The 27,889-nt window shown below is 46.5% G+C and overlaps 1 protein-coding gene, 1 long non-coding RNA gene and 1 other non-coding gene across 3 annotated transcripts in view; 1 reads left to right on the plus strand and 2 right to left on the minus strand.

The window, feature by feature from the left end:
* COPG1 (coat protein complex I subunit gamma 1) overlaps positions 1-16,994 on the minus strand; it is a 29,425-nt gene extending 12,431 nt beyond the window's left edge. The window contains exons 1-18 of the mRNA XM_040463743.1: positions 16,843-16,994; positions 15,874-15,926; positions 15,365-15,445; positions 15,032-15,103; positions 14,844-14,923; positions 13,260-13,335; positions 12,893-12,985; positions 12,400-12,486; positions 10,957-11,114; positions 10,732-10,865; positions 9,561-9,628; positions 9,133-9,321; positions 8,104-8,199; positions 6,755-6,998; positions 5,858-5,933; positions 3,146-3,249; positions 2,571-2,696; positions 2,190-2,258 (exon numbers count right to left, since the gene is read on the minus strand). Of these exons, the coding sequence (XP_040319677.1) occupies positions 2,190-2,258; positions 2,571-2,696; positions 3,146-3,249; positions 5,858-5,933; positions 6,755-6,998; positions 8,104-8,199; positions 9,133-9,321; positions 9,561-9,628; positions 10,732-10,865; positions 10,957-11,114; positions 12,400-12,486; positions 12,893-12,985; positions 13,260-13,335; positions 14,844-14,923; positions 15,032-15,103; positions 15,365-15,445; positions 15,874-15,926; positions 16,843-16,879 (1,843 nt within the window). The 5' untranslated portion in view covers positions 16,880-16,994. The remainder of the gene's footprint in view (positions 1-2,189; positions 2,259-2,570; positions 2,697-3,145; positions 3,250-5,857; positions 5,934-6,754; positions 6,999-8,103; positions 8,200-9,132; positions 9,322-9,560; positions 9,629-10,731; positions 10,866-10,956; positions 11,115-12,399; positions 12,487-12,892; positions 12,986-13,259; positions 13,336-14,843; positions 14,924-15,031; positions 15,104-15,364; positions 15,446-15,873; positions 15,927-16,842) is intronic.
* On the minus strand, positions 13,985-14,091 carry LOC121022547 (U6 spliceosomal RNA). The gene has a single exon (XR_005786994.1). It is a non-coding gene; the product is annotated as a U6 spliceosomal RNA (small nuclear RNA).
* A 90-nt stretch (positions 16,995-17,084) lies between the features above and the next one.
* LOC121022534 (uncharacterized) overlaps positions 17,085-27,889 on the plus strand; it is a 16,993-nt gene continuing 6,188 nt past the window's right edge. The window contains exons 1-2 of the long non-coding RNA XR_005786988.1: positions 17,085-17,236; positions 17,558-17,743. This is a non-coding gene — a long non-coding RNA (uncharacterized LOC121022534). The remainder of the gene's footprint in view (positions 17,237-17,557; positions 17,744-27,889) is intronic.

Here is a 27,889-nt window from a genome sequence, read left to right on the forward strand (position 1 = left end):
GGCCCATCCTAAATACAGTCTATCAGAATCTTTGGGTTTGGGACTCAGGAATCTGCATTTTTTTTTTTTTTTTTTTTTTAAGGAATCTACATTCTTAAGAAATTTTGCCAGCTGATTCTGATGTAAGCTGATATCTGAAGACCACTGCTCTAACATTTTTAACTTGTCTTCTCAAATCAATTGAACTCTATAAGGACAGAAAATGTGCCCTGAGGCCAGGGATCTGGTATTTTGCCCTGAACTTAGAAGGTACTTCATTCATATTTCATGGATAGAGACAGAAAGTAGGCATTATTATTATTATTATTTGGCTTTCTCCCCCCACAAAGAGTCAGGCTCTGTGACTGCTTCAGGCCTCTGCCGCCTGAAGGATTATATTTGATGAATGTGCAGGCAGTGAAAAGCCCAGAAAGAGCCAGCTTAGAAATCAGGATGCACTTTTGGGCCATTGTGATCATCAGCCACCAGAGTGCTTTTCTGTGGGCATTGATTTCACTGGCATATCAAGTTTCTAGACCTGACACTTAACTACCCCGGGGGATTCTGCTAGAAGCTATCAGTTAATGCCTCTGAGTTTCCAACTCTTCACCGATAAAATCGATACAATAATCTTGCTCACAGGATTGTTGTGAAGATAAATGAGGCAATAAATGTCACGATCTAGCAAACCTTCTAGAACCGAAAAGGTGATCAATAAACGTTAGGTTTCGGAAGACTGCTTAAAGATGAAATTGATACCCTCTAAGAGGCTTAAAAAGAGTCTTCCTTTGAAGCTAGGGCAGAATGGTAGCCTCAAGATACGCACAAGCTAATTCCCAGAACTTTTACCCACATGGTAAAAGGGACTTCGCAGATATGATTAAATTGGATCTTGAGACTGGGAGAGTATCCTGGATTATCTGAATGGGCCCAGTGTCCTTATAAGAAGGAGGCAGAAGGCTCAGAGTCAGATTTGAAGAGGCCATGCTGCTAGCTGTGAAGGCGGAGGAAGGGGTCCCCAGGAGAGGAATGGAGTCCTCCAGAAACTTGAAAAAGCAGAGACCTAATTCTCCCCTGGAGCCTACAGAGGAAGCTCAGCGCTGCCAATACAATGAAACCCATTTTGGACTTCTGCCCTCAGAATTGTAAGATAACTGTGCTGCACTAAGGCAATAACTTTGTGGTGATTTGCAAGAACAGCAAAGGGGAAGTAATACAGAAGGGAAAGTTTTGGGTGAGGGTGATCCCAGTTACCTCAGGATTCAGATTTTGCTCAATCTGAAAGATGTATTGATAGAAGACAGGATTCTCAAATGGAATGGGGGTGGGGGAGGATTTAATTAATTAACTAATTTTTATAGTTTATTCTCATGAACCGTGAGATCATGACCTGAGCCGAAATCAAGAATCTGATGCTTAACCAACTGAGTCATCCAGGTGCCCCAGCGGGGGTGGTGGTGGAGGATTTAATTTAATTCAACAATCATTGGGAGCTCACTGTGAGGAAGGAAGGCACTGTGCTAAGTACTATGATGGAGAATATAAAGGACAGAACCTACAAAGAACCACACAGAACTACTTGAGGGAAGGCAGAAGACTGGGAGTAGAAGTGATGAGCACAGGAGATTCTTCATGAAGGAAGAGGGACACATGTCAGTCCTTCATGGTGGGATTCAGTAGATAATATGGTCTGTCGTTTAGATACACAGCCTCTGCCGTTAAAAAGATGCTAGACCAGAGGGACAGATAAACACCCAAACAAAACCTTACCAAACAATGTGGACTGAAGGCCTCTGGAACCCAAGAAAAAGTATTAGCGTCTTTGGACCCCAACTGTGCTGAATCTGACATCAGGTACCGGCTTGGACTCCAGGGACCTGAGCCCTCAGAACCAAGGCCAAGGGGCAGCTTTGAGCCAGTTTGATGTGGATCTTAATTCCAGCCCCTGCACTTTCTTGCGGTGCAGCCTTAGGCATATCACTTTCTCTCTCTGAACTTCCAATTCCTCCAATACCAAATGGACCCGATAACTGCCACCTGAGGGTCAAATGTGTTGACTAAAGTACTCTCAGGACCCAGAACTCAAGGGTAAGAACTGTCGTTGATTAGGTCTCTCCTAATTCCCCTGAGGAAAGCAATGACACCCCCCACCCCCAAAGCTGAGGAGACCAAGCCCAGTCCTGAGCGCCCCACCAAGCACCGCCACTCACCCTGGAAGATGTCTTCTCGAGTGGCTGCCACTTTCTCCGCCTGCTTGGCGGCTGTGATGGGGGTGCTTTCTGCAGGAGCAAACACACATGGTGACCAACAACTCCAGTAATGGGGAAGTGTGGGGCTGACCACAGAGCTGTTCCTTAGGGATTATAACTTCCAACCCCCTGAGAGAGTGTGAGTACGTGAGAGAGCAAGTGTTTGTGTGCATGTGTCTCCAATCCTGGAGTCAGCCATAGAAAGGATTAGAAAGGACTGTTCCATCCTCTTGGTACAAGCCCCCCAATCCTGGCTAGGTTTAGTGGCTTCATGGCCCATGCAGACCCTCCAACAGAGGCCTGGACCTGAAAGCCTCTAAAAGGAGCACAGACATTACTTACCTGTTCTCTGCTCTGCCATGGGTGTGGTGGCCAGGGGCACAGACTTGAGGTCAAAAGGTTTTTCCGATGGTTCTAGAGTGTACTGCTGCAGAGCTCTCTCCAGACCAGGGATGGAAACGGTCAGACCTAGAAGCCAGTGGGAGCGAGGCACTGCCTGAAGGCATGACAGAATGAGCAGCCGGAATCCCCCATGGAAGCCTGTGGCCCTGGGGTCTAAGTTGTATGACTCTAGACCACTGAGAAAACCACTTAACACTTTCTGGGCTTCCACTTTCTCATCTGGATCCTCCTTCACAGGGCTGGTATGGTGATAAATGTATACAAGAGTGACTTATATAAAGGACTATGGGAAGAGAGGTTTTTTTTCAACGACTAGTGTTTCAGTTCACTGAGCTACTGCCACCCACACTGGTGTGAACTGCAAGATTCGCAGTCTCCTGAGGTCACAGTGATGCCATGAAAGTCCAGCCCAAAGCGTCTTGCCTCAGACTTCCCTACCCAGAGAGGGTGGGAAGTGGGGAGGAGGGCCACAGCTCTGGGAGGGGGCCTAGTCGAAGACAGCCAGGGAGACTCACCATTTAGGATATAGCCTGCGTTGAGGGCCTTCTGCTTCTGCTCCAGGACATTGAGATAGAAAGTGGCTCGGTCCCTTACTTCATTGTCATCATCCATCACGCACCTGCAGCCAGAAAACATAGTAAGCTGTTTTTTGTTTTTTTTTAAATGTTCGTTCATTTTTGGGAGAGAGGGAGGGAGGGAGAGAGTGAGCGCCCACAAGTGGGGGAGGAGCAGAGAGAGACGGGGGACAGAGGATTCCAAGCAGGCTCTGTGCTTTCATCACAGAGCCTGACACAGAGCCTGATGTGGGGCTTGAACCCGCGAACTGCAAGATCATGACCTGAGCCAAATCCGGATGCTTAACTGGCTGAGCCACCCAGGCGCCTTGGGAACCCACGGTAATCTTGACTGTGGCCCCACAGGGGTGGCAGGGGGACACTGCAGGGTTTCATCAGACGGTAGTAAGGGGAAGCAAGTCCCCAGATGAACATGCCTGTGGGATCCAGGCATCAAACACACGGAGGGGCCTATAAAATTCTAGCTCATTACCTAAGAGGTGGCCATATTCATATTCCCCGGGCCCACTCCCTAAAGCCCACCCAGTGAAGGAGGCAATCTCCTACATCCAGCAGCATATGTCAAAGAAGAATTTAATATGACCCAATAATTCAACTCCCAGGCATCTCCTCTTGAGAACTGACAACATACATCACACAAAAACTTGTACATGAATGTTCATAACAGCATTATTCATGAGAGCCGAAAAGTGGAAACCAACCCAAGTCTGTCAATTGGTGAATAGATAAAATGTGGTGTGCTCATGCAATGAATTATTTGGCCATAAGAAGGAATGAAGTACTGATATATGTTGCAGCATTGATGAATCTTGAAAAAAACATCACAGAGAAGCCAAACACAGGAAAGGTCGCAGATTGTACGACAGCATTTCTAAGAAACGACCATAATGGGCAAATGCATAGGGACATAAAGTAGATTAGTGGTTGCCTAGGGCTGGGGGGGGAGTAGGTGTTGGGGAGAGGGCAGTGACTACTAATCAATATAGAGTTTTTCTTTAGTATTTAAAAAAAAAAGTTTTTAACGTTATTTTTAAGACAGAGATAGAGACAAAGACAGAGCACGAACAGGGGAAGGGGGCAGAGAGAGAGGGAGACAGAATCCGAAGCAGGCTCCAGGCTCCGAGCTGTCAGCACAGAGCCCGATGTGGGGCTTGAACTCACCAGCCGCGAGATCATGACCCGAGAGGAAGTCGGATGCTTAACCAACTGAGCCACCCAGGTGCCCCTCTTTCTTTCTTTTTTTTTTTTAACGCGTGGGGCCCGGGGCCCCCGCCGTTAACCAGCAAAACAGGCAAGCAGGCACAGCTGAAAACAGCCTCACCAAACTCCATACACTGCAAAAAACCACAGGGACCAAGGATTCTTAATGCTGGAAACTAACACCCACATTGAAAATACTGTCCTAGCCTAATAGACATTTACTCTGCCCTGTAAACACCATGGATATCAGGTTTCTATCGGCAATGATAGAAATGTTTTAAACTTAGATTATGGTGATGGTCACAACTCTGTGAATATATTAAGAAACATGTGGGGCGCCTGGGTGGCGCAGTCGGTTAAGCGTCTGACTTCAGCCAGGTCACGATCTCGCAGTCCGGGAGTTCGAGCCCCGCGTCAGGCTCTGGGCTGATGGCTCGGAGCCTGGAGCCTGTTTCCGATTCTGTGTCTCCCTCTCTCTCTGCCCCTCCCCTGTTCATGCTCTGTCTCTCTCTGTCCCAAAAATAAATAAACGTTGAAAAAAAAATTAAAAAAAAAAAAAAAGAAACATGTTAGGGGCGCCTGGGTAGCTCGGTTGGGCGACCAACTTGGACTCAGGTCATGATCTCACGGTTTGTGAGTTTGAGCCCTGCATCAGGCTCTGTGCTGACGGCTCAGAGCCTGGAGCCTGCTTCAGATTCTATGTCTCCCCCTCTCTCTGCCCCTCCCCTGCTCACGCTCTGTGTCTGTCTCTCAATAATAAATAAACGTTAAAAAAAAAAAAAGGAAACATCTTGTTATACGTTTTATTTATTTTTTGATGTTTACTGATTTATTTTGAGAGGGAGAGTACAAGTAGGGGGAGGAACAGAGAGAGCCGGAAAGAGAGAATCGAATCCCAAGCAAGGCTAGCACAGAGCCTGACGCAGGCTTAATTAATCTCATGATCTGTGAAATCATGATCTGAGCCAAAGTCAAGAGTCAGACACTTAACCCACAGAGCCACCTACTGCCCCAGAATTTTATTTTTTTATTTTAGAGAGTGAAAGAGTGTGAGTGGGGAAGAGGAGCAGAAGGAGAGGCAGAATTTTAAGCAGGCTCTACGCTCAGCACACAGCCTGACATGGAGCTCAGTCCCATGATCATGACCTGAGCCAAAATTAAGAGTCGGATGTTCAACTGATTGAGCTACCCGGGTGCCCTTTATACGTTTTAAATGGGTAAACTGTATGGCTCGCAAACTGTGTATCAATAAAGCCATTTTTTTAAAAAAGAAAGGCATAAAAAAAAAAAGGAAGAAAAAACTCAACAATAGGCACACCTAGGTGGAGGGATTTTTGCATGATATTTTTCCATGCTTTACAACGCTATTTTTTTCCCCCTACAATCCATTGTTGTATAACCTCTCCCCCGGGGAACACCGTCACCCATCAGGGACCTCTGGCCTATACTCACCTCTTCAGCAACACCAAGATACTGGGTAACATCTCTTCATTCTGGGCTCCAAACTTGGCCAGAGCACTCACAGCACCTGTGTTTATGAAGCAAATATAATTTACTTAACCCACCTGACAGCTCACGACAGTTCCAGTACTTGGAACGAATCTTTGGGCAGAAGAGGTCCTGAGTGAAGCAGTTCTCAGCCTGGAGGCCCACAACTGCCTGCAGTGCAATGAGTGGCCCTGGGTGGACCTCCTTTGGGCCTCAACTCCCTCAGCTGTTTCAAGGAGAAGACAGTCCCATTCCTGGGTTCCAGGAGCCATTTCAGCACTGACTACGACGTGGCCACAGAAGCTAGCCACACACAGGCTTCTCACCTTCTGTATCCAAATGGCTTCAATTCAGTTAGCCTTTGTATTATATAAATGAGAAAACGATCCATTACTTAATGAATATTAATTGCTGAAAGAGGAAAAATCTGTCCAGTGGGAGCATGAGAAGAATAGTAAATTTAAAGTTAAGAATATGATGGATGCACACTGAATTGCATACTCACACAAAAGAGTAAATTTTACAGTATGTGAATTATACCTCAATAAAGCTAACCATTGAAAAAAATACCTGAACACTTAAAAAAAAAAAAAAAAAGCAAGCAAGAGAGAAAAAGTTAAACACCAACATATAGTGAAAGTTAAAAACCAAAAATCAAAAACCAACAATACAAGTCAGAGCTAAGGAACCACTGAACTGGGTGACATGCAAGCATCCAAGATCCTGCCCACAATGTTATAAACCACGGAGCTTGTGAGGCTAGAACACAGAGTGCCTGGGGACTGAGGCTCAGGTCCCTCTGACAGGTCATCTGCTCAAGCAGCAGCAAAGAGCCCCAGTTCAGCCCTGGCTCAGACCCACCTGCCCGGACCTCCTCGTGCTCCAAGACCACGCGGTTATAGATGAAGCGGATATACTTGGAGGGGTTGTTGGTCTTGGGTCCCTCCTGGCCCAGGAGATGCAGGATGCGGGTGGCCAGGACGGTAAACTCGCAGTCCTCGATGAACTCGCACAGGTGTGACAGCCCGGTCTCCTTGCTCTCTGTGTTTTCCTCAATGATGCTAATGATGCAGTCCACGATGGCCCGCTTGTACTCAAAGCCGCCCTGCAGTGGGAGGGGTCAAGCTGAGCGAGGAGGCTGCTCTCTCCAGAAATGAGCTGGGAGGCCCAACACCTAACCAGGACCAGGGAGGACAGCAGTCCAAATAGAACATGGAGGTAAGGGACCTGGCTACCTGGGCTCTACCTTATTTTTTGTGTAAAATAAAAGGCCTGGACTGAATGCTCGCTGGTGCCCTTCCAGATCTAACAATGGACTGTTAAATAGAAACATTTTGTGTCTCGTTAAGAATTTTATTTTATTTTAGAGAGAGAAAAGAGCGCGAGCCAGGGAGAGAGCCAGACACGGGGCTTGATCCCAAGACCTTGGGATCATGACCAGGGCAGAAATCAATAGTTGGAGGCTTAACTGAGCCACCCAGATGCCCCTCAGATCCCTGATTTTTACAGGGAGAAATTGATGTCTGTTGACAAGACCTGTTACGAGGATAAGACTGTGTATGCTGTGTAGTATCTCCAAAGTACTGGACCCATTAGCTGAAGGCTTCTTAAGTATTAGTGCCCTCCTCCGATCTCAGGAGACCCAATGACACCCAAGGCAAGGGCTTCTTGGTCCAAGGGCCACTCTGTGCTGGGGCGAAGGAGCAACCAGATATGTAGCGACCAAATCTACTCCAAAAACCCTTTGCTTCTGCTCCTCTGAATTACCTGGTTTCGTTGAGACATTCAAGGAAGGTAGTGTAAGTGAATCACTAAGACACGTGAGAAACAAAAATAGAACCCAATGTCAAATTATTAGCATCAATTGCAGAAGAAACCACGCTGGAGGTCCCAGAATGGCCCAGAAAATTTCTACACTAGGCACCAGTAGAGAACACAGGTTTTCCTGACTCCAGCACAAAGCATCGCCTCAGGGCATCTGCTGTGACTTTAAAGGCAGGGTGGTGAGTCATTACTTATTACTGTAATTACTAGGAATTGGTGCATGTTTATATTGTCAGGTCTGTAGGCACCAAGAAATTCACTTGGCCAACGGGTTGATATGCATACCTTCCAAGAAGAGACTCTTGGCTCCAAACTGAGAATGGAGCTTACAGCCAGGTCACTCCCTGCACCAGGAGACCTGGCATGCCCCAAATGCCTGCTCTTACCTCTTCCCGCAGCATGGTGAACAGGAAATTCATGAGCACGGCGTGTTTTCGAGGATACTTCTGACATAAGGCACTGATGGCCTGGACCACCACCACCTGAGTCAAACAGACGTGTATGAGCAGCGGCCCCTGCCTCCAGGCTTGAGTTACTTAGTTCACTAAGTGCCAACCAAGTCCTTCCTTAGGCCCAGCCAGGCCCTGGACCCAAAGGGCAATGAGGTGAGAGGAACTCCATCTCTACCCTCAGGGAGCACGTGATCCCTGAGCCCATCCAAGTAGGGTAGCAGGCACATCAGTCCCAATAGCCCCAGGTCCAGCCTCTGGGTCCCCTAAACTCTGATTTTCTACTCAGACCTCAGGGTAGGTCCACTGGTCCCTCTCCACCCTGCCTGTTCTGCTTCTCTTCCTACCTCCACCCCCACGATTCCACCTATAGGCTGTTCAGGCTCCTCCCTGGGTACTTTGGCCTGGGCCCTCTCCCCTTTGCACACGGTGTCTTTGGCAGTCCTACCTCCTCCCGTGGTTTTAACCCACTTCTTCCATGCCACTCACTCCCAAACCTTTGTCTGTAGTCTGAGCTCAAGCCCAGTGTTAGCCAATATCTACCAGACAACTCCACCTGGTACCCACGGCACCTCAAACTCAACACGTCCGCGATCACCATCATTACCTTCCTACCTCCCTCACCCAGGACCTGACTCTCCCTCCTTCCCCAAATTGACCAACAGCACCACCATCAGCCCATACCAGAAAACTAGAAATCTCTGACAACATTTGCTCTCAGCCCTCACTCCATGCCCTGCCACTGGCCTTACGAAGGAACCGTACGGACAAAGACCCCAAGGCTGGATGTGCACGTCTCCCAAGGCCAAGACCCGTGAAGAGCGATGTGCCACCTCTTCCACTGAGTCCTCAAGCCCTACCAGGCCCAGGTCAATCCTGGCCTGGGGGCTGGGGAATGTGAGGGAACAGGCACAGAGCATCTTCCTCATTCCAGGAACAGTAGGTGTTGCAGGCATGCCCGGGCACCTTGAACTCATCTGAGATCTCCGACATGAAGGACGAGATCTGCTTCATGAGGCGATCGATGCTGCTCTCGCTGCCAGTCTTGAGGAGCGTGGTGATGGCCAACGTGGCGATGCTGCGATTTGAATCTGTAACCAGGTTCTCTAGGTCCAGATTGCAGGCTGTCACTGCTGACGGATGCTTCATGGCCACCTGTTTTGGGAGGACAGAACAGACATACAAAGGGACTTCCATCATTCCACTGGATGACTCTGGCCTGGTCAGAGGTCTGTGGATGGGCTCATCTCACCATCTTGTAGAAAGCAACTGTGATCAGTGTTACACTTTCTGCAGCTCCGGTCAGGGGCCACGACACGCCTCCAGCTGGATCAAGCACCTCCCGACCCTCTCAAAAGGCAAAGTGCTCATTCTGCCCACCCCTAAACTCTCACCTTATTGAGGGTACGGACAGCAGCATAGCGGAGAGCGGCCTTGGGCGAGCTGCAGAAAAGCTGGAGCACTGTGGGGAGATACATGCCACATGTCAGGCCTCCCTCGCCGCTCGGCAGCTAGAAAAGCTCAGGCCTCCGGGGAAGGGTCAGGCAGGCCATGGGGGTACATGAGGGCTATGAAGCTGTTCTGACCCAAACCCTCTGCTCAGCTCATATCCCTGCTGGCACCCTCACCCCAACCAAGGAAAAGAGCTCACGAGCAGAGAGGCTTTAATACGTTTATGAGAGCCCAGTGGGTCTCGTGAATGACGGCCGCTACTTACTGAGCACCTGCTATGTGCCAGATGTTGTGCTAAGGAGCTGCTGTGCCTTGTCTGATTGGTTTCTCACAACCCCACAAAGCAGCTATTATTATTATCCCCATTTAACAGATACAGAGACTGAGGCACACGGGTAAAACAACTCAAGTAACTCTAGGTTAGCTACCAGTAAATGGCAGATCAAGGATTGAAATCCAGGACTACTCACACCTGACGCCTGAGTCTTTTACCCAAAGTAAAACTCCACTCCTCTCTTCTGGGGCATGCATGCAGACCAGCAGAATTACCTCAGTCCTGCCTTAAACAACTGCCCTGGTTCCTATCGTACATGGTTGCATGTCAGGCAGCAAAGCCCTCCGTGTGCTTTGGCTCTAGGGAAGCCAGGACTCCAACCCAGGCTATCGGGCTCCAGTATCCAGGCTTTGAATGACCCCTCTGAATTGCCTTCTCCTTTGCCTGAGATAGCCTGGCCCCTAGCGAGCATTATAAGACCTGGTTTTATAAATTTTGGCTTCTTCCACCAGGGCCTCTTGCCATCACTAGCCAGCCCAACAGGCTGTAGCATGGATCTGAACCCCATCTCTGCCTCTTAGTGGCGCCCCAGCCTCTTTAATGGTAAGATGGAACTCAAAGTACCCAAACATGATGAGTGTGAGAGACCCTGGCACAGCGTGCCTGGCACCAAATGGGTACTTACTAGGTCCCAATTCCTCTTCTTAACACCCCAACGTGGCCTATCTGAGGGCATTTTCTTTCTTTCTTTCTTTCTTTGTTTCCTCCAACCCCCCAGCCCAGGGCCCAGTTCCCAGAAGGCACGGAAGTGTGGGGCCGGGGCGAAGGAGGTGTGTAACCTGACACAGCGGGGGCCAGCTCTTTGGCGCTGCAGCCTGGCAGGTTGACGATGGCCGAGGCGGCTTCGTACACCACCATCTCGTGCTTGTTGCGCAAGCAGCTCTCAATAAAGTCGAACAGAGGGCTGTCACGGCTACAAAAGGACACGGGTGGCAAGAAGTTGGGGATGGCCCAGCACGGAATAGGGCACCATCTGGCCAAGGGGGACAAGAGCCATTCTTTACCTGCCATCCTCTTCCTCCAGCTGTTTGCTGGCCACCCGGATCATCATGCAGTAGGCAAAGGGAGACTTGAGGCCATGCCGGGTGAACTTGCTGATCATCTTATTGACAGCCAGGCGGTCGTTCTTCCGCACGTGGTACAGGAGCCCCAGAGCATGGTACTAGAGAGCGGGAGGTCGTGGCAGAGTACAGGTGCGTGAAGCCCAGGGCTACCAGCTGTGTGGCCTGAGAGAGGCCTCTGCATCTCTCTGGGCTTCAGCCTTCTCGTGTCTAAGATGGGCATCACAGTAGCTACCTCGCAGAGTGGCTGTGACAATTTCCCCAGATGCTCTGTACGGATGGCCCCGGGACGATGCTCACCACACCACGTGAGTGTTGTGTGTAGTCTAGCTCCTGCCCTCAAGTTCAGCAAGGGCCCAACAGGCATCATGAGTACAGATGTGGAGGGGACAACAGAGACCACAGTGATGAAAGAATGGAAGACCAGGTGTCCTTCAACAAGAGAAAGTGGGTGCCAGGCCCTGAGCATGGACAGGTGTTATAAGGTGCCATGCAGCACACCTCATACAAGACCTTGTAGAATTAAACCTTACGCCACCCCTGAAGGTAGATACTCTTAGTCTCACTGAGTTGCCCAAGGACACATGGCTGGTACTGGCAAAGCTAGGTCTGGAGGGCCCAAAGTCAAGGGGTTACCCTTCTGGAGATATAAGGTACACAGAGTTATTTCCTGTTCCCTCTGCTCTTTTTTGTTTCTTTACCAGGGTGGCATTCAAGGGCTAAGTCATGCGACTGTGGGTGCCTTGTATGGGAGAGCCTTCTCTGACACTGGGAAAGATCTTGAGGGGCCACGGCTGGCCCTGGAGAGGAGAATCGGCACAAGGGGTGAGGAGAAAGAGAAGAGATAAACACACAGGGGGCGCCTACAGGTATGCACCCGACAAGTCAGATGTTCTAGATGCTCTTTCATATTATCCTCACGGCTTTGTGAGGCAGAAACTTTCATTCCCATTTTATAGGCAAGGAAACTTGTCTTACAGAGATAAAAGGAATTTCTGGACTAGGTCACTGAAAAAGTGTTAAGTAGCTGAAAGCCCCACCAAGACATTTACATGCATCACTAAAAAAGCCAGCTCGGCAAAGGCTCTCTGGCTGCCTGGGCCAAGTTTGCTATATGCATATCCCAAAATACAACTCAGCTGGTTATCAGACACTTGAATATTTTAGTTCCAGCCGGTAAGGAGCTCGTAACTTAAACCATCCCAAGTGGTACCCTGGATCGTTTCCCCAAACCCCCAAGTCTCCCCACAATCCAGTGACAAAAGATGAAAGCCTGCTCCTGCTAGAGGACACCAGGATCTCCGGGGTGAGCGTCCATTTCTGAATCACCAGTCCCAGGTCATTTGCCTAAGAATCATCAATATCATTGCTCTGCTCACACCTCACCTGGACCATGATGTTATCACTGGACGCCGCCTCCTGGGCCTCATTCACCCAGCGCTTGACCACGTCAAAGCTGCACTTCAGTAGGTGCTAAGGGCAACAGAGCACATTAAGAGGCAGGCAGACAGGGTGCCCTGCCATCATGCCTCCTGGCCCTGGCTCACAGTTCAGTCCAGCTCTGGGTCTTCCCTCAGACATGGCCCAGAGCCTCTCCGTTGTCCTGGTTCTCTTGACACAGCACACAAGGACAGCTCCCACCCTCACTCTCTGCTCTGGTGGCAGATCTCCCACGAGGCCCAAACTCCCCACAATCTGTCACCCCAAGGGATGGGTCAAGAGTTCCCCAGGCACTCTTCACTGAGAAGGTGGGTGGGACTCTCAGATCTGGGAAGGGATATAGAGACTTTCTTTTTCCTACTGAAAAGCAACTCTGATATTTTCTTCAGTTTCCCAATCTGCTGCCCAGGCCCCAGCCACAGGGTCCCCAGCTACATACCAAGGAAGACACCAGGGCAGAGCTGGAGACACTGGGCACCTTGTCCACGATGGCCTGTTTCATGTAGCGCTCAATAGCCTGCAGCATGGTGCTCTGTCGGGACAATGAGTGGGGCAGAAGGGGACCCAATCAATCCTTGGCAACCGTCAGGAGTGCAAGTGATGGGTGGGGAAGAGTGGGGACAAGAAGGAAGGAAGCAAACCTGTTTCTTGTGTTCCTGCACCCTACCCTCATCCCCACACCACCTGGCTCAGTGCTTTGCTCAGGAGACGTGGGACAACCTAATGCATGCACAGAGGATCATGACTGAGCCTTGCCCAAGAAGCAGGGAAAAAGAGGAACAGCTCAGCAGGGGCAGCAGACTCACATCAGTGATCTGGCAGAGGGCACGCACAGCCGGGCCACGGTAGTTGTCTTCTTTCCCAGTCATGTCCTTTGTCAGGCTGTGGGAGGGGAAGGCATTGTCCGCGCAGGAGCATGGCCTGTCCTCCCCAAGCCCTTGTCCGCACCCGCTCCTCCCTAGCTCTAGTCACACCCCCTTGTCTGGACTACTACACGAGTCTAACTAGCATTCTTGCTGTATTCTTACTCTTTCCCGGTCAAACTCCAAGCAGCAACAAGAGAGATTTTTTACAAAACTCCAGACTCTGGGGCGCCTGGGTGGTTTAGTCATTAAGCATCTGACTTCGGCTCAGGTCATGATCTCAAGTCCCACATGCATGAGCTCAAGTCCCACATCGGGTGAGCTTGAGCCACGCATCAGGTGAGCTCGACCCCCACTTTGGGTGAGTCCCTCTCTGTCCCTCGCTCACTTGCACCCCCCCCTCCTCAAAAATCAATCAATCAATCAATCTCCAAATGGACCAGGTCACTTCCCTGCTTGGATTAAAACATTCCCAAGGCTTCCTACTGCCCATTACCATCAAGCGTAAACTCCTTAACAGAGACTCTCCTCTCCGGGCCTTGACATCTGCTATTCCCTCAGCCTAGAGTACTCCAGGCCCTCTCCATCTCTGTCCTGCTATTAACAAGCATTTTCGGAAGAGATTAGTTTTCAGTGGCTTCTTTCATTCTTTTCTTTTTGGGGGGGGGGGGGATATGGAACACTTCCCGAATTTGCCTGTCATCCTTGTGCAAGGGCCATGCTAATCTTCCCTGAGTTGTTCCAATTTTAGTGTATGTGCTGCTGAAGTGAGCACTGTCCTGCTATTTCTTGCTCATCCTTCAGCACTTTGCTCAGACAGGTCTAGGGGGCCTTTCCTGATCCAAATTCAAGTTGTATATCCTTCTGGTGTGTTCTCACAGCCTATCATACTTCCCCGGATAAACTCTGTTATATATTCTAATGCCTGTCTCCTTGGTTGTTTCTCTGGGACTGCAGAGGCCATGTCTACTTTACTTGCTGCTAGCTTCCCAAAGTTATGCATAGGGACTGGTAGATGTTCATAAAATGCTTTCTAAAGCAACCTACAATGGAATGTATAGCATCTCCCTGCCCCCCATAAACTGTGGCAAGAAGAGAACTGAGCTCCAGTTCTTAAGGACAAGGATTATATTTTAGACACACCTTTCCCCTGAATAACTCAGTCTAACACAGAAACCGGTACTTGGGAAATGAACCTGTTTGTATACCCCCTGCATTCTCTATGTCTGTTTTTCTTGTGTTCTCTCTTGGCACTCACTAAAGTCTTTCGTAAGCTCCAGCCTGGCTCAGTTGACTGAGAGGAATCAAGGCAAGGAAGGGTTTGTGCCTCAGGTAAGGCTAGGGAAACTGCACACTCTAGAGTGCCATGGAGGGGCAGCAGTAACTGAAAAGTGAGGGAGACAGAAGAGGAAGGGGCACCTGACATTATGTCAGACAAAAGTCTCATCACCTGATACACATGAGTAAAAATGGCTTCTGTGTCAATGGCACCCGTCAAAGGAGCCATACACAGACCCGAAGACTCACCTGCTGGTAACAATAATGACATCCTCGGCAATGCAAGACATCTCCTTGATGGTCAAATAGCACATCCGACGGAGTGTGGGCTGGGAAAGAGAGAGAAAAAGCCTATGACCACTGACTCAACATGAAAGCCAAGGTTAGGAAAACTCCAATCCACACAAAGGTAGACCATACTGACTGTGGGCACTTACATCGTTGGACTGAAAGAGCTTGGTCATGGCAAAGAAGGCCTCGGTTGCTTCGGTGGTCCCTAGGTGCTCCCCCTGTTTCAATAAAAAACGAAGTCTCAGCTTGGGACAGAGAGGCCAGAAGGCTCTTCCTGCCAGATCAGCCCAGGTCACATCCACAGACCCTACAGAGGCTCCATCAAGGGCAAACACATCAGAGTTAGACCCTGAGGGAACCCAGAGCTGGGCTATATCCACACAGGAGCTATCAAATACCCTAAGGGCTATGTGACTTACGCTAATGCCCCCAACAACTCCCAGCACCATGTTCCCTGCCCCCAAACTTCACTCTCTTACCTGGTTTATGAGGTAAAGGATCTTGGTGAGGATGTGGGCACATTTTCGAGGGTTGATGGGTGTCTCGTTAAATACACGGGCCTAAAAAGAAGCAACCAAGAACATTACCTTCTGACTTAGTTTATTTCCCTTCCATTGACTGCCTCTCAGGTACATTCAAGCTCTGAGAAGTCCCAGGGTAAATAAATACATTTGCCTGGATAAGCTTATTTTCATAAGGAAAGTTTTGTTTTGCTTTCTCCCTAATTCATCTATTAAGAACTCCTGAAATCTGCCCTAAATATCAGTTAGGGACATGCTGACTTACTAACAGATACTCAATAAACATGTGTTACCTGGAAAGAGAAACACAGAACAAGAACAACTGCAAGCGTATTGAACTCTCTCCAGGAGCAAAGCGTTCCTGTCTTTCCAGGAACAGGTTTTCTCCCCTACTGTTCTTTAAACCATAGTATTTTGAGCACGTTGACTGTGAACACTTAGGATGGCAGATGACAAATGACACTTGCCTCCTGGAGTACTGCACTCTTCTCAAGATGCTGGAATGGGTTGGAGCCTCCACCTAAAGTCAGAGAACGGAGAAGAGTGAGTATAGGTTGTAAGCCTGAATTGCATATACAGAAACATAGAGAAGGGAAAGATGTCATTACCGTCTGCTTAGTCAAGTTCAAACTACTCCAGAATGGCAATCAAAGCTCTACAACCTGCATATAGGTCCTACCACTCTACCTCAAACCACTTCCTTAAGTCACCTAGCAACCCTGATATAGTCCTCTGTGCCTCTCATAGCATCGTGTCTTGCATTCATTTATGCAACTTGTACTTAACTGAATCCCTTACAATATGCGGGAACCATCATCTAGTGACCAGGATTTCTTCACAGCAAATGTCACATTTGTAAATAATTATATGTGTCATTATCTGGTTGATGTCTATCTTCTCTGACTTCGCCTGTGACCATTTTAATGTTCCCAGCTCAGGCACTGAGTGTCTCATTTGTTCCACTGCAGTATCAGGACACAGTACAGTGCCTGGAATACTGTAAGCGATCAATACATATTTGCTGAGTAGTTACATTAAAGAGGGTTCTCAGCGCAGAACATTGGCTCCACAGATTATGCCCCATTTGGCCAGTAGCAACGCAGCCCAGCGAATCCCAAGAGGTCACCCGGCGAAAGTCACAGTGGTTCACCAGGCCCTGCCCCTTCCCCTGACAACTGGGGAAACCGAGGCCCACAGGAGAGTGACCCTCCCAAGGTCACCGAGCGAATAGTGGTCCGAGCTTACGAGTGGGGGCAGCGGAGCATGCTCGGGCACTCCGAGGCCCGCCGCTGACCAGTTGCGGACCTTGGCATAAGCCCCTGACCCTCACTGGGTCTCGGCTTCAGGTCTAGGCAGAGGCCCCGAAGGAGGCACCCAAGGAGGGTGCAGAGAGCCTGTAAGAGGGTCCAGCCTCCCCCAAGCCTACGCCCTCTCACCCGATTCCTCGTCTTTCTTATCAAATTTCTTCAGCATGGTGGTGCCGGCGGGGCCCAAAGCAGCAGCCCTGCGCTAGCCGGGTTCAGCGAGCAGGGGTTGTCCGGCGGCGGTTCCGCACAGACCACTTCCGGCCGGCCACGTCGCCCGGATCTCCGCGCAAGCGCAATCCGCGCTCTGCGCATGCGCACACTCTCCGTCGCTGCGCCCGGCGTTAACCTTTTCCCTGCCGGGGAGGGGCGGGCCCAGGGCTGGGGGCTCGGGGGGAAGGGCGGAGGCGTTCGACTCGGGGCTGACCACCCCAACTCTGCACCTTACGTCCTCCTTATCTGTGCAATGGGAGCGGTCGTTCCTGCCTCACTGCGTTGTGGCGTTATTTTAAAGGGGCTTTCGAAGGTGAGGCCCTCAGTAGACACCCAATTGTTACCTGTTACTATTTTCACCTTTTCTGGGTGTCTTCACTTTGTTTCCTTACCTCGCCTGATTTTTTTTCTCCCTGGCTCGAACCACCATATAACACACTGTATTTTTACACTATCGATTTTATTGTCTTTTATTCACTGTCGTGGTTAGTGTTGGCATACAGTAGGTGCTCAAGTCAATTCCTGTAAACTGAATGAATGCATGAACTTTCTCTTATAATTCCTATCTGCCCACCCCCACCCCCCATCACATCTAATCCTGGTGCAAATTGTTTTGTACTTTATTAACTTTCAGGGATCGAAAGTAAAAAGCCAGCATAGGAACTTCAATATGCTTTTAAAATACTTTGGATACTTATCGAGCGCCTACTAGATGCGCCGCCCTAGCGCAGAAGGCTGGAATGGGCTGAAAGGGGAAAACGAAACGTCACCCACAGTTTAGGTCTTCCTGGGCATCTGCGCGGGACACCCTGAAGCTAAGGTAAGGATGGTGCGTGCCAGCGTGCCAAACTGCATTTGGCTACGGCAAACCCGAGTCAGGGTGGCCGAGAGCTGACGCATGGTAGGCAATCGGCTTGCCTGAGGAGGGGGCTGCCCGAAACCGGGCGGGGGAGAAGGAGACCTGGTGAGCCAGGAGTGGACACGAGCGGCAGGGGTCTGGGGCTGAGGCCCACAAGTGAAAGAGGAGGTAACAGCTTAGCGAGAGGAGGGGACTAAGGGGGAGGGGCCAGCCTCTAGGGTCTGGCTTTGCAGAGACGGAGGCTGGGGACTTGGAGGAAGCAGGGGAGGGGGATCTTGAGCCAAGATGAAATTGTTAAGAGCCAGAAAGATGTTCAAAATCCTTAACCAGTAACCCACCCCTTATCTGGTGGAAATCATCCTCAAGAAAATAAAGTTGCTCACTGCGGCAGTGTGCAGCAAAGTACCTAGAAACATTCTAAATGACCAGCAAAAATGAGATGGTTGAGGGAATTATGGTGTATCTATCCGATGAAATATTCCACACCCTCTCTAAAGGGATATTTCTGATGATTTGGGAGGCGATATGCTAAAATATAATTTTATGTTTTAATATTCTATAAAACCGTATACCGAGGCCAAAATGTACAATTTTTACAAATACCTTTCCGAGAATGAGAATTGTAGGGGGTGGGCTTGTATAGATAATCGTATGGGCTCTAAGGAAGGGCTTATATATATAATTGTACGGTTTTTATTGTTTTTAAATGTTAATATACATTCTTCATGATAATTGCTAAGTCCTTTATAAAGACACAGAATACTGAAAGTACAAGAGAAACAATGAATAACATTGGTAGATTGTACCAATATTCAATACACTGGTTGTGATATTATGTTTTATTAATTTTACTAGTTTAAAAAATTGAGCTGTAACACTACCTAAAATTCACCTTTTTAAATACACAACTCATGGTTCTCAGTGTCTTTGGAATTGTGTACCCATCGCCGCTAATTGCAGACCTCACTCCTAAAAGAACCTGGTATCTGTTAGCAGTCAATCTGCATTCCTCACTCCCCTTCCTTCCCCAACCATTAATCTACTTTCTGTCTCAGTGGATTTTCCTCCTCTGGATATTTCATATAAATGGAATCATACAATATGTGGCCTTTTGTGTATCTGGCTTTTTTCACTTAGCATAATGTTTTTGAAGTTCAGCCATGTCATAGCATGAGTGAGTACTTCATTCTTTTTAATTGCTGAATAATATTCCATTTTATGGATATGCCACATTTCATTTACCATGCATTATTGGTTGACAGGCATTTGGGTTGTTTCTACTTTTTGGCTTTCATGAATGATGCTGCTATGAACATTTGTATGCCAGTTTTTATGTGACATGTATTCTCATTTTTCTTGGGTGTATACCTAGGAGTAGAAATGCTAGGTTATATGATAACAGTTTAACATTATAAACAGTTAATTTTCCAAAGCATCAGCACCACTTTATAGTCCCACCAGCAATTTCAATTTCAATTTCAGTTTCTCCACATCCTCACCAACACTTATTGTCTTTTTGATCTTTTGATTGTCTTTTGATTATAGCCATCCTAGTGGGTGTGAAATGGTATCTCATTGTGGTTTTGATGTGCATTTCCTCAATGGTTCATGATATTTTGGGTTCTTACATGCCATTTGTATGCATTCTACTTTGAAGAATTGTCTATTTTAATGCTTTGCTCATTTTAAAATTGTTTTTTTTTTAATTCTAGAGTTGTAAGATATTTTTATATATTCTGGATACTAGATCCTTATGTATATGATTTGCAAATATTTTCTTACATTCTGTGGCTTGTCTTTTTGTTACTTGTTTTACAATGTCATTTGAAGATGAAAAGTTTTTTTTTTTTTTAATGAGGTCCAGTTTATTTTTTCTTTTGTTGCTTGTTCTTTTGCTGTCATATGTAAGAAATCATTGCTTAAGCCAAGGTCATGAAGATTTATCCTTATGTTTTTTTACCTAAGAATTTTATAGTTTTACCTCTTAAATTTTAGATCTTTGGCTCATTTTAGTTTTTGTATGTGGTGTGAGGTAGGGGTCCAACTTCATTTTTGTTTTTTTGTTTGTTTGTTTGTTTTTTGGATATCCAGTTGTTCCAGCACCATTTGTCAAAAAGACTGTTCTTTCACCCATTGAATTGTGTTTGGTCAATTTGACCTTTGACAATTGTGGTTTTGACCTTTGTCAAAAATCAATTGACACTTGGGGTGCCTGGGTGGCTCAGTCAGTTAAGCGCCCGACTCTTGATTTCGATTCAGGTCATGATCTCACAGTTTGTGGGTTTGAGCCCTGCATCAGGCTCCGTGCTGACAGTGTGGAGCCTGTTTAGGATTCTGTCTCCCTCTCTCTCTGCCCCTCTCCTGCTCACTCTCTATCTCTCTTTCTCTCTCTCAAAATAAATAAATAAACATTTAACAAAATTAAAAAATCAATTGACAATAATGTACGGCTTTATTTCTGGACTCTAAATTCTGTTCCATTTATCTATACACTATGGTTTCACAAAATGTTATTATTGGGGGAAACTGGGTAAAGGACACCTGGCATTTCTCTATATTATTTCTTACAACTGCTCATGAATCTACAGTTATCTCAATAACAATTTAATTTTTAAAAAGCACAGGTTATTTTTAAGGTACATTCTTACTACCACCACCCCACCTGTACCCCTGAACTAAAAGACCTGTCTTATTCTAAGAATTTTTCTAGCCTTTGTCTGAGTTGCCTACTCTCACCCTCCAGGTGGCACCAACTCTCTCTTTTTACTTCTAGTTTTTCACAAGCAAGAGCCGGAAAAGGCCCTGCCAGGGTCTTTTGACAAGTGCAAGGCCCCTTGCCAGACTCTGGCTGTTCACCAGAATGACTCAGGGGCTGCTTCAGGGCTCTGGCCTGCCCTGAAGTTCCCCTCAATTTAACAGGGAGATTCAGACCTGCTGCCTACCTTTGCCATAGAGGCAGCTTCTAGCCTCATAAAATTAATTCTGGGGTGCCTGGGTGGCTCAGTCAGCTAAGCCTCTGACTCTTGATCTCAACTCATGACTTGAGTCCGTGAGATGGAGCCCTGTGTTGGGCTCTGTGCTGACAGCGCGGAGCCTGCTTGTGATTCTTTCTCTCCCTCTCTCTCTCTCTGCCCCTTCCCCACTCATGCATGCTTTCTCTCTCTCGCAATATAAATAAATAAAACTTTAAAAGAAGTTTATAAAATGAATTCCCAAAAGGAGCAGTCCACTATTTTTTCTCTTGTTACACCCACCTTTGAAAGCATTTATTCATTTATTCCATCAGCACTTACTGAGCACCCACTATTATATTATTCTTATAAACATAGCAAGTATTCTATACATGTAAGGTATTATTTTAATAAAGTTAGGCCTTTTTTCAGGATCAGATAATGACTATAATTCCCCACACACTTTTGCAACCTGTAAAGGGCTATACTATAATAAGGTGCGATCATTATTGGGGCAGGAGGATCGCAATAGAAGTGCGGGCAGACCAGAAGACAGACACTTCATATACTTTATCCTTAACCCACCCAAGCAAAGCTCAAAGTAAACATCACTGTGCTCTTACAGTCACAAAGAATCCAAATCTCAGAGAAGTTATGTACATTGTCAAAGGACACACAGCTACTGAATGACAGAGCTGGCATTCACAGCTAGGTTCTCAGGTTGCCAAAGACTGATGCTTCTTCTCCTGAACTCTGAGCCATCAACTGAAAGGAAATCTCAGGGTGAAGCCACCATCAGGAAGGTTTGTACTCCACACATAGTTATTAAATGACCAGGGAAATTGGTCAGCCTCTTAGATATGCTTTTCTTACACCAAGTATCCTAACACAGTTCTATTTATAAATGATTCCTGAATTTAGCAAGAGACATTTCCCAGATAATGTAATATATTTCTTTTTTTTCTGATTAGGAAAAAAAAAACATATATATTTGGGGGGAAGAAATCATAATACAGAAAAGTAAAATGAAAAGGAGAAAACTATTCCCTTTTTATTACATCTTTATTTACATTTGGTGCATACAAAGGAGTTTATGTAATGCATGTGTAAGTTTGGGGGCATGATAATGCAATGACCCTCCTGAACTCACCTCCCAAATGCAGATCTAGAACATCACCAATAGCCAGAATCCCTCTACATTATCATGCCATACCTACCCCCCAGAAGTCGCTAACACCCTGAATTTTTAGTGTATTGTTTCCCTGCCTTTTGAAAAAAAAATCATCTATGTATGCATGCTTAAAGAATGAACTTTGTAAGTTTTGTTTATTTTTGAGCTTTATAAAAATAGTATCACACCATAAGTGGTATTCCAGGACTTAATGTAGTCAGCATTATATAAGATTTATCTTAAAGTCATGTAACTGTAGTTTATCCTTTTCACGGCTGTATAATATTCCATTGTGAATATACCACAACATACTTATCTGTTTTCCCAATGCTGGGCATTTAATTTGTTTCCAGGTTTTTTTTTTTTTAATTAAAAAAATTTTTAATGTTTATTTATGTTTGAGAGAGAGACAGAGTGCGAACAGGGGAGGGGCAGAGAGAGAAGGAGACACAGAATCTGAAGCAGGCTCCAGGCTCTGAGCTGTCAGCACAATGAGGGGCTCAAACTCAGGAACTGCGAGATCATGACCTGAGCTGAAGTCAGATGCTTAACCGACTGAGCCACCCAGGCTCCCCTCCAGGTTTTTTTTTTAAGTGTTTATTTATTTATTTTGAGAGTGAGAGTGAGTAAGCAGGAGCAGGGGAGGGCCAGAGAGAGAGAGAGAGAGAGAGAGAGAGGGAGGGAGAATTCCAAGCAGATGTCAGTGCAGAGCCTGATGTGGGGCTTGATCCCACAACACCTGAGATCATGACCTGAGCCAAAATCAAGGGTCAGACCAGACGCTTAACTGACTGAGCCACCCAGGCACCCCTCCGGGTTTTTTTTTATTACCCAAAATTGCTGCTATGAACATTCTTGTGCCTGTTTTCTATGCATATATGTAGGAATGCCTCTTGCATATATATAAGGAGAGGAATTGCCTAGGATATTAAACCTTGCAAAATAATTTCCAACTGTTTCCCAAAGTTGTTGTACCAATTTATATAGTCACACCATGAATCCACATCCTCTCCAAGTCAGTATTGTTAAAATTAGTTTTTGCCTATCTAGTAGCTATAAATGGAATATGACTGAAGTCTAATTTGCTTTTCCCTGAGATTGAAAATCTTTTATCTGTTTATTGGACAATTATGAAACGTCTCTGAAATACCCATTCATGTCTTTTGTTGTTGTTTTTTGGTCGCCAATATGTAGGAGTTCTCTTTATCTTGTGAGCGCTAATCTTTGTCAATTACATTTATTACAGATAATCTCTCGGTTCTTGACATGTCTTTTCTTTTTTTTTTAAGTTTCTTTATTTTTTGAGAGAGAGAGAATGTGCGCGGGGGCGGGCGCGCCCGCCGGGAGACAGAATGGGAGAGAGAATTCCAAAAATGTTCTGTGCTCTCAATGTAGAGCCTTCACGGGGCTCAATCTCACGAACTGTGAGATCATGAGCTGAGCCAAAACCAAGAGTCAGATGCTTAACCGACTGAGCCACCCAGGTGCCCCATGACTTATCTTTTCATTTGCTTTATGGTATGTTTTGATAAATAGAAGTGTGAATATTTAATGAATTGAATTATCAATATTTCCCTTTGTGGATAGCATTTTTTGTCTTTTTAGAGAAATATTTCCCTTTCCCAAGGATGGAAAGATATTCTTCTATATCAAATATTGTTCCATAGGACTTTCTGCAGTGATGGATATGTCCTTTATCTGTGATATCCAGGACAGTAGCCACTAACCACATGTGACTACTGAACATTTGAAATGTGGCTAGTGTGACCCAGAGACTAAATTTTACATTTTACTTAATGTTAATTTAAAAATAATTTGAGGGATGCCTGGGTGGCTTAGTCAGTTAAGCATCTGGCTCTCAAAATAAATAAATAAATGAACAAAAAAAATAAAAATAATTTAATGTTTTTAAAGGTGTTCTTTATTTTATTTTATTATTTTTGAGAGAGAGAGAGAGAATGTGAGCAGGGAGGAGCAGAGATACAGAAAGAGAAATCCCAAGCAGGCTCCACGCTGTCAGCACAAAGCCAGATGCAGGGCTTGAACTCACGAACTGTGAGATCATGACCTGAGCCGAAATCAAGAGTCCAACACTTAAACGACTGAGCCACCCAGGTGCCCTCCAAAATAAAAATAATTTAAAATAGCCACGTGTGGTTAGTGCCTGATGTATTAAACAGTATAGTTTTATGTTTTCTTCTTTAGAAGAGATTTTGCTTTTCATGTTTACTTTCTGACTTCATCTGAAAAATTTGGGTATGGTGTGAGACAAGAAGCCAATTTCGTTTTTTTCCAGTATGGATAATCAGCTGCCCCAGCACAATTGATTGAATAATCCTTTCTTTCCATACTGATCTGGACTGCCACTTTTGTCCTGTATCAGTCTTTCACTTATATTCTATTTATCCGGTCATATATCAAAGCCCCATTTCTATGGGTGTGTTTCTAGGCTCCCTGTTCTCTATCCCTGTCAATCCGTCTATCCCTGTGTCTATTCCACAATGTCTTAGTTATCATAGTCTTAGAATAAGTCTTGATATCAATATCTGGTAGAGCAAGGCTTTCCCTATTATCCTTTTTGGAGAATGCCTTGCCTCTTCTTGGCCTCTCCTCCTCCATAGAAATCCTCCAAATAAAGCTTATGCCATAAACAAACCGAACAAACCTGTGGGATTTTAATTAAAATTGCATTAATCTGTAGGTCAATTTAAGTAATCTGAGGCACAGCTATCGATTTTAATTTTTTTTTTCAACGTTTATTTATTTTTGGGACAGAGAGAGACAGAGCATGAACGGGGGAGGGGCAGAGAGAGAGGGAGACACAGAATCGGAAACAGGCCCCAGGCTCTGAGCCATCAGCCCAGAGCCTGACGCGGGGCTCGAACTCCCGGACCGCGAGCACAGCTATCGATTTTATATATGTATGTAGCTTTTGGCTATTTATTTATTTATTTATTTATTTATTTATTTATTTTTAGAATTGGTCTTTTTTTTTTAATTTTTTTTTCAACGTTTTTTATTTATTTTTGGGACAGAGAGAGACAGAGCATGAACGGGGGAGGGGCAGAGAGAGAGGGAGACACAGAATCGGAAACAGGCTCCAGGCTCTGAGCCATCAGCCCAGAGCCTGACGCGGGGCTCGAACTCACGGATCGCGAGATCGTGACCTGGCTGAAGTCGGACGCTTAACCGACTGCGCCACCCAGGCGCCCCGCTTTTGGCTTTTTAAAAGTTGACCTGGGGTCCTTGCATTTTCCCCAAGGGATCCCACATCCTACTGGAGCCCGATGGGTGCCAGGTGCTGAGTGGTGGGTCACATGTGCACTTCCATGTAATCGTATCACAACCCTAGGTGGCAGGGGTGCTATTGTTGTCTCCGTTTTCCAAGTTAACTGAGGTTTACAGGATTTGATGACTTGCCAGAAGTCATCCAGGGAGCGCCCTTGAAGAGCCGTGTCTCTGCAACTTCAAAACTCTAGCTTTAATGTACCAAAGTGTCTTTAAACCACCCCTTAGCTCAGACATTTACTTGTTTCCGGTTTTCCTCTATGTATGTGACGTTGTGATGAACATCTTTGGTATTCATTTTGTCTCTGTTTCTCATTGTTTTCCTGGGCCACATGGGAGGTAGTCCCTTGTTAAAGGATACGGCGATACTGCCTTCCAGAAAGTTCACGTCAGTTCTACTTTTCCGGCTTGTTTTAGTGTCAACATTTACCAGTCACTGCCCCTAGTGAGCAACTAGGAAAAGAAACTGACATTTCTACTGCCACTTCTTTGGGTGGGACAGAGTACTAACTTACTCTCTTACGTTATCTCATTTGATCCTCACAATGATGTCAGGAGACTAAAGCTCAGAGAGGAACATTCATTTGCCCAGGGTCATATAGCAAGCTAGAAATGCAAGCAGCCAGAGTGTTACACTTCTTAGAATCTTCCAAAACATTACCCTTGTACTAGGAACAAAATCCAAACTCCCCCCTACGGCCTGTGAATCCCTAATGCCTTGCATACTTCCTCCCTATCCCACCGTGCTCCCTTCCAACCATACTGGTATTCTTTCTGTCCCTCCAGCTCTCCAGGATCCTGCCCACCCCAGGGCCTTTGCCCAACCATCTCCTCACATCTTTTACATGGCTGTTGCTCTTTAAGTCTGGTTTAGCTGAAAGGCCACCTCCTCAGAGAGGTGGCCCTGACCTCCATAGCTAAACTACCACCCTCCTCTTTTTCTCGATCTTGTTTTATTTTCCTCACAGCAGTTTGTCATTGTCAGATCGATCATTGATTTGCTTGCTGTATTTGTCAGGGTTCTCCAGAGAAACAGAAACAACAGGGTGTGTGCATGTGGAGAAAGAGAAATTGATTTACTGTAAGGAATTTTCTCACGCATTTATGGAAGTGGTAAGGTCTGACAATCTGCAGGGTGAGCTGACAATCTGAAGACTCAAGAGAGCCCATGATTTAGTTTCAGTTCGGGTCCAGAGGTCTGAGAACCAGGAGAGCTGATTGCGTTGTTCCCAACCAAAGACTGGTAGCCTCAAGACTCAGGAAGTGCTGATGCCTCGATTCGAATACAAAGGCAGAAGAGAAGCTGATCCCTCAGTTTGAAGGCAATCAGGCAAGTGTAGTTCCCTCTTATTCAGCATTTTTGTTTTATTCAGGTCTTCAACTGATTGGATGAGGCCTACCCACATTGAGGAGGACAATCTGCTTTACTCGGTCTACTGATTTATTTAAAAAAATTTTTTTTAAATGTTTATTTAAATTTTTTTTTAATTTTTTAACGTTTATTTATTTTTGAGACAGAGAGAGACAGAGCATGAACGGGGGAGGGTCAGAGAGAGGGAGACACAGAATCGGAAACAGGCTCCAGGCTCTGAGCCATCAGCCCGACGTGGGGCTCGAACTCACGGACCGCGAGATCGTGACCTGAGCCGAAGTCGGCCGCTTAACTGACTGAGCCACCCAGGCGCCCCATAATGTTTATTTAATTTTGAGACAGAGACAGAGTGTGAGTAGGGGAGGGGCACAGAGCGAAGGAGACACAGAATCTGAAGCAGGCTCCAGGCTCTGAGCTATCAGCACAGAGCCCGACTCTTGGGCTCGAACTCACTGACTGCAAGATCATGACCTGAGCCGAAATTGGACAACTAACTGACTGAGCCACCCAGGCACACCTCGGTCTACTGATTTAAATATTAATCTCATTCCAAAACACCCTCACAGAAATACCCAGAAAAATATTTGACCAGATATCTGGGCACTCCATAACCCAGTCAAGTTGACACAGAATTAACCATCACACTTGTTTATTGTCATCTCTCCACCTTTAGCTGCTAAGGCAGCTTCTTGACTGCCCTGTCCCTGGCATCCGGCCCATAGTAAGAACTCGGCAACAGCAGTCGAATGAATGAATGGCAGAGCCTAGACTCCAGCCCTGGTCTGAGCAATTCCACATTTATTCTTTTTCTGTAGTAAATTACATCACGTGATCACTGATGGTTTCCTGAAAAGAAAATCATGATGTAACATCTCAAGTCAAATCAATGTCTGTGTGCAAGCACGTGATGTGTGTGTGTGTGTGTGTGTGTGTGTGTGTGTGTGTGTGTGTGTGATGACAGAGCCCTGGATTGGGAGTCTGAGGGCACTACTCAGCTTCTTGGGGACCCTTGGTTCCCAAGCAACAAATTAACACCCATACTGCTCTTCTCTGAGTGTGGGACCCTGAGCCAACTGCAAGCCCAGTAGACCTGTAGCAGAGCTTCAAGGTTACTGAGAGATGATTTCCTGTCACTGCGAGGTAGGAGGAGAAGCATCCACAGGAGGGGTGGAGTAGCTGAATACTTATTAGTGATTCATCAGCAGCTGGTGACAGTGCATAGAAAGGGTTAGAACATCTTCACCCATCAGACGGAAGAATAATGACCTTCCAGTATATCCAAAGGGAATATCTGTGATAAGCTCTGAAGCCCGGCCTTCCCCAAC

Source organism: Herpailurus yagouaroundi, unplaced genomic scaffold, assembly GCF_014898765.1.
Source record: "Herpailurus yagouaroundi ecotype Mexico unplaced genomic scaffold, PumYag 419, whole genome shotgun sequence".
Lineage (NCBI taxonomy): Eukaryota > Metazoa > Chordata > Mammalia > Carnivora > Felidae > Herpailurus > Herpailurus yagouaroundi.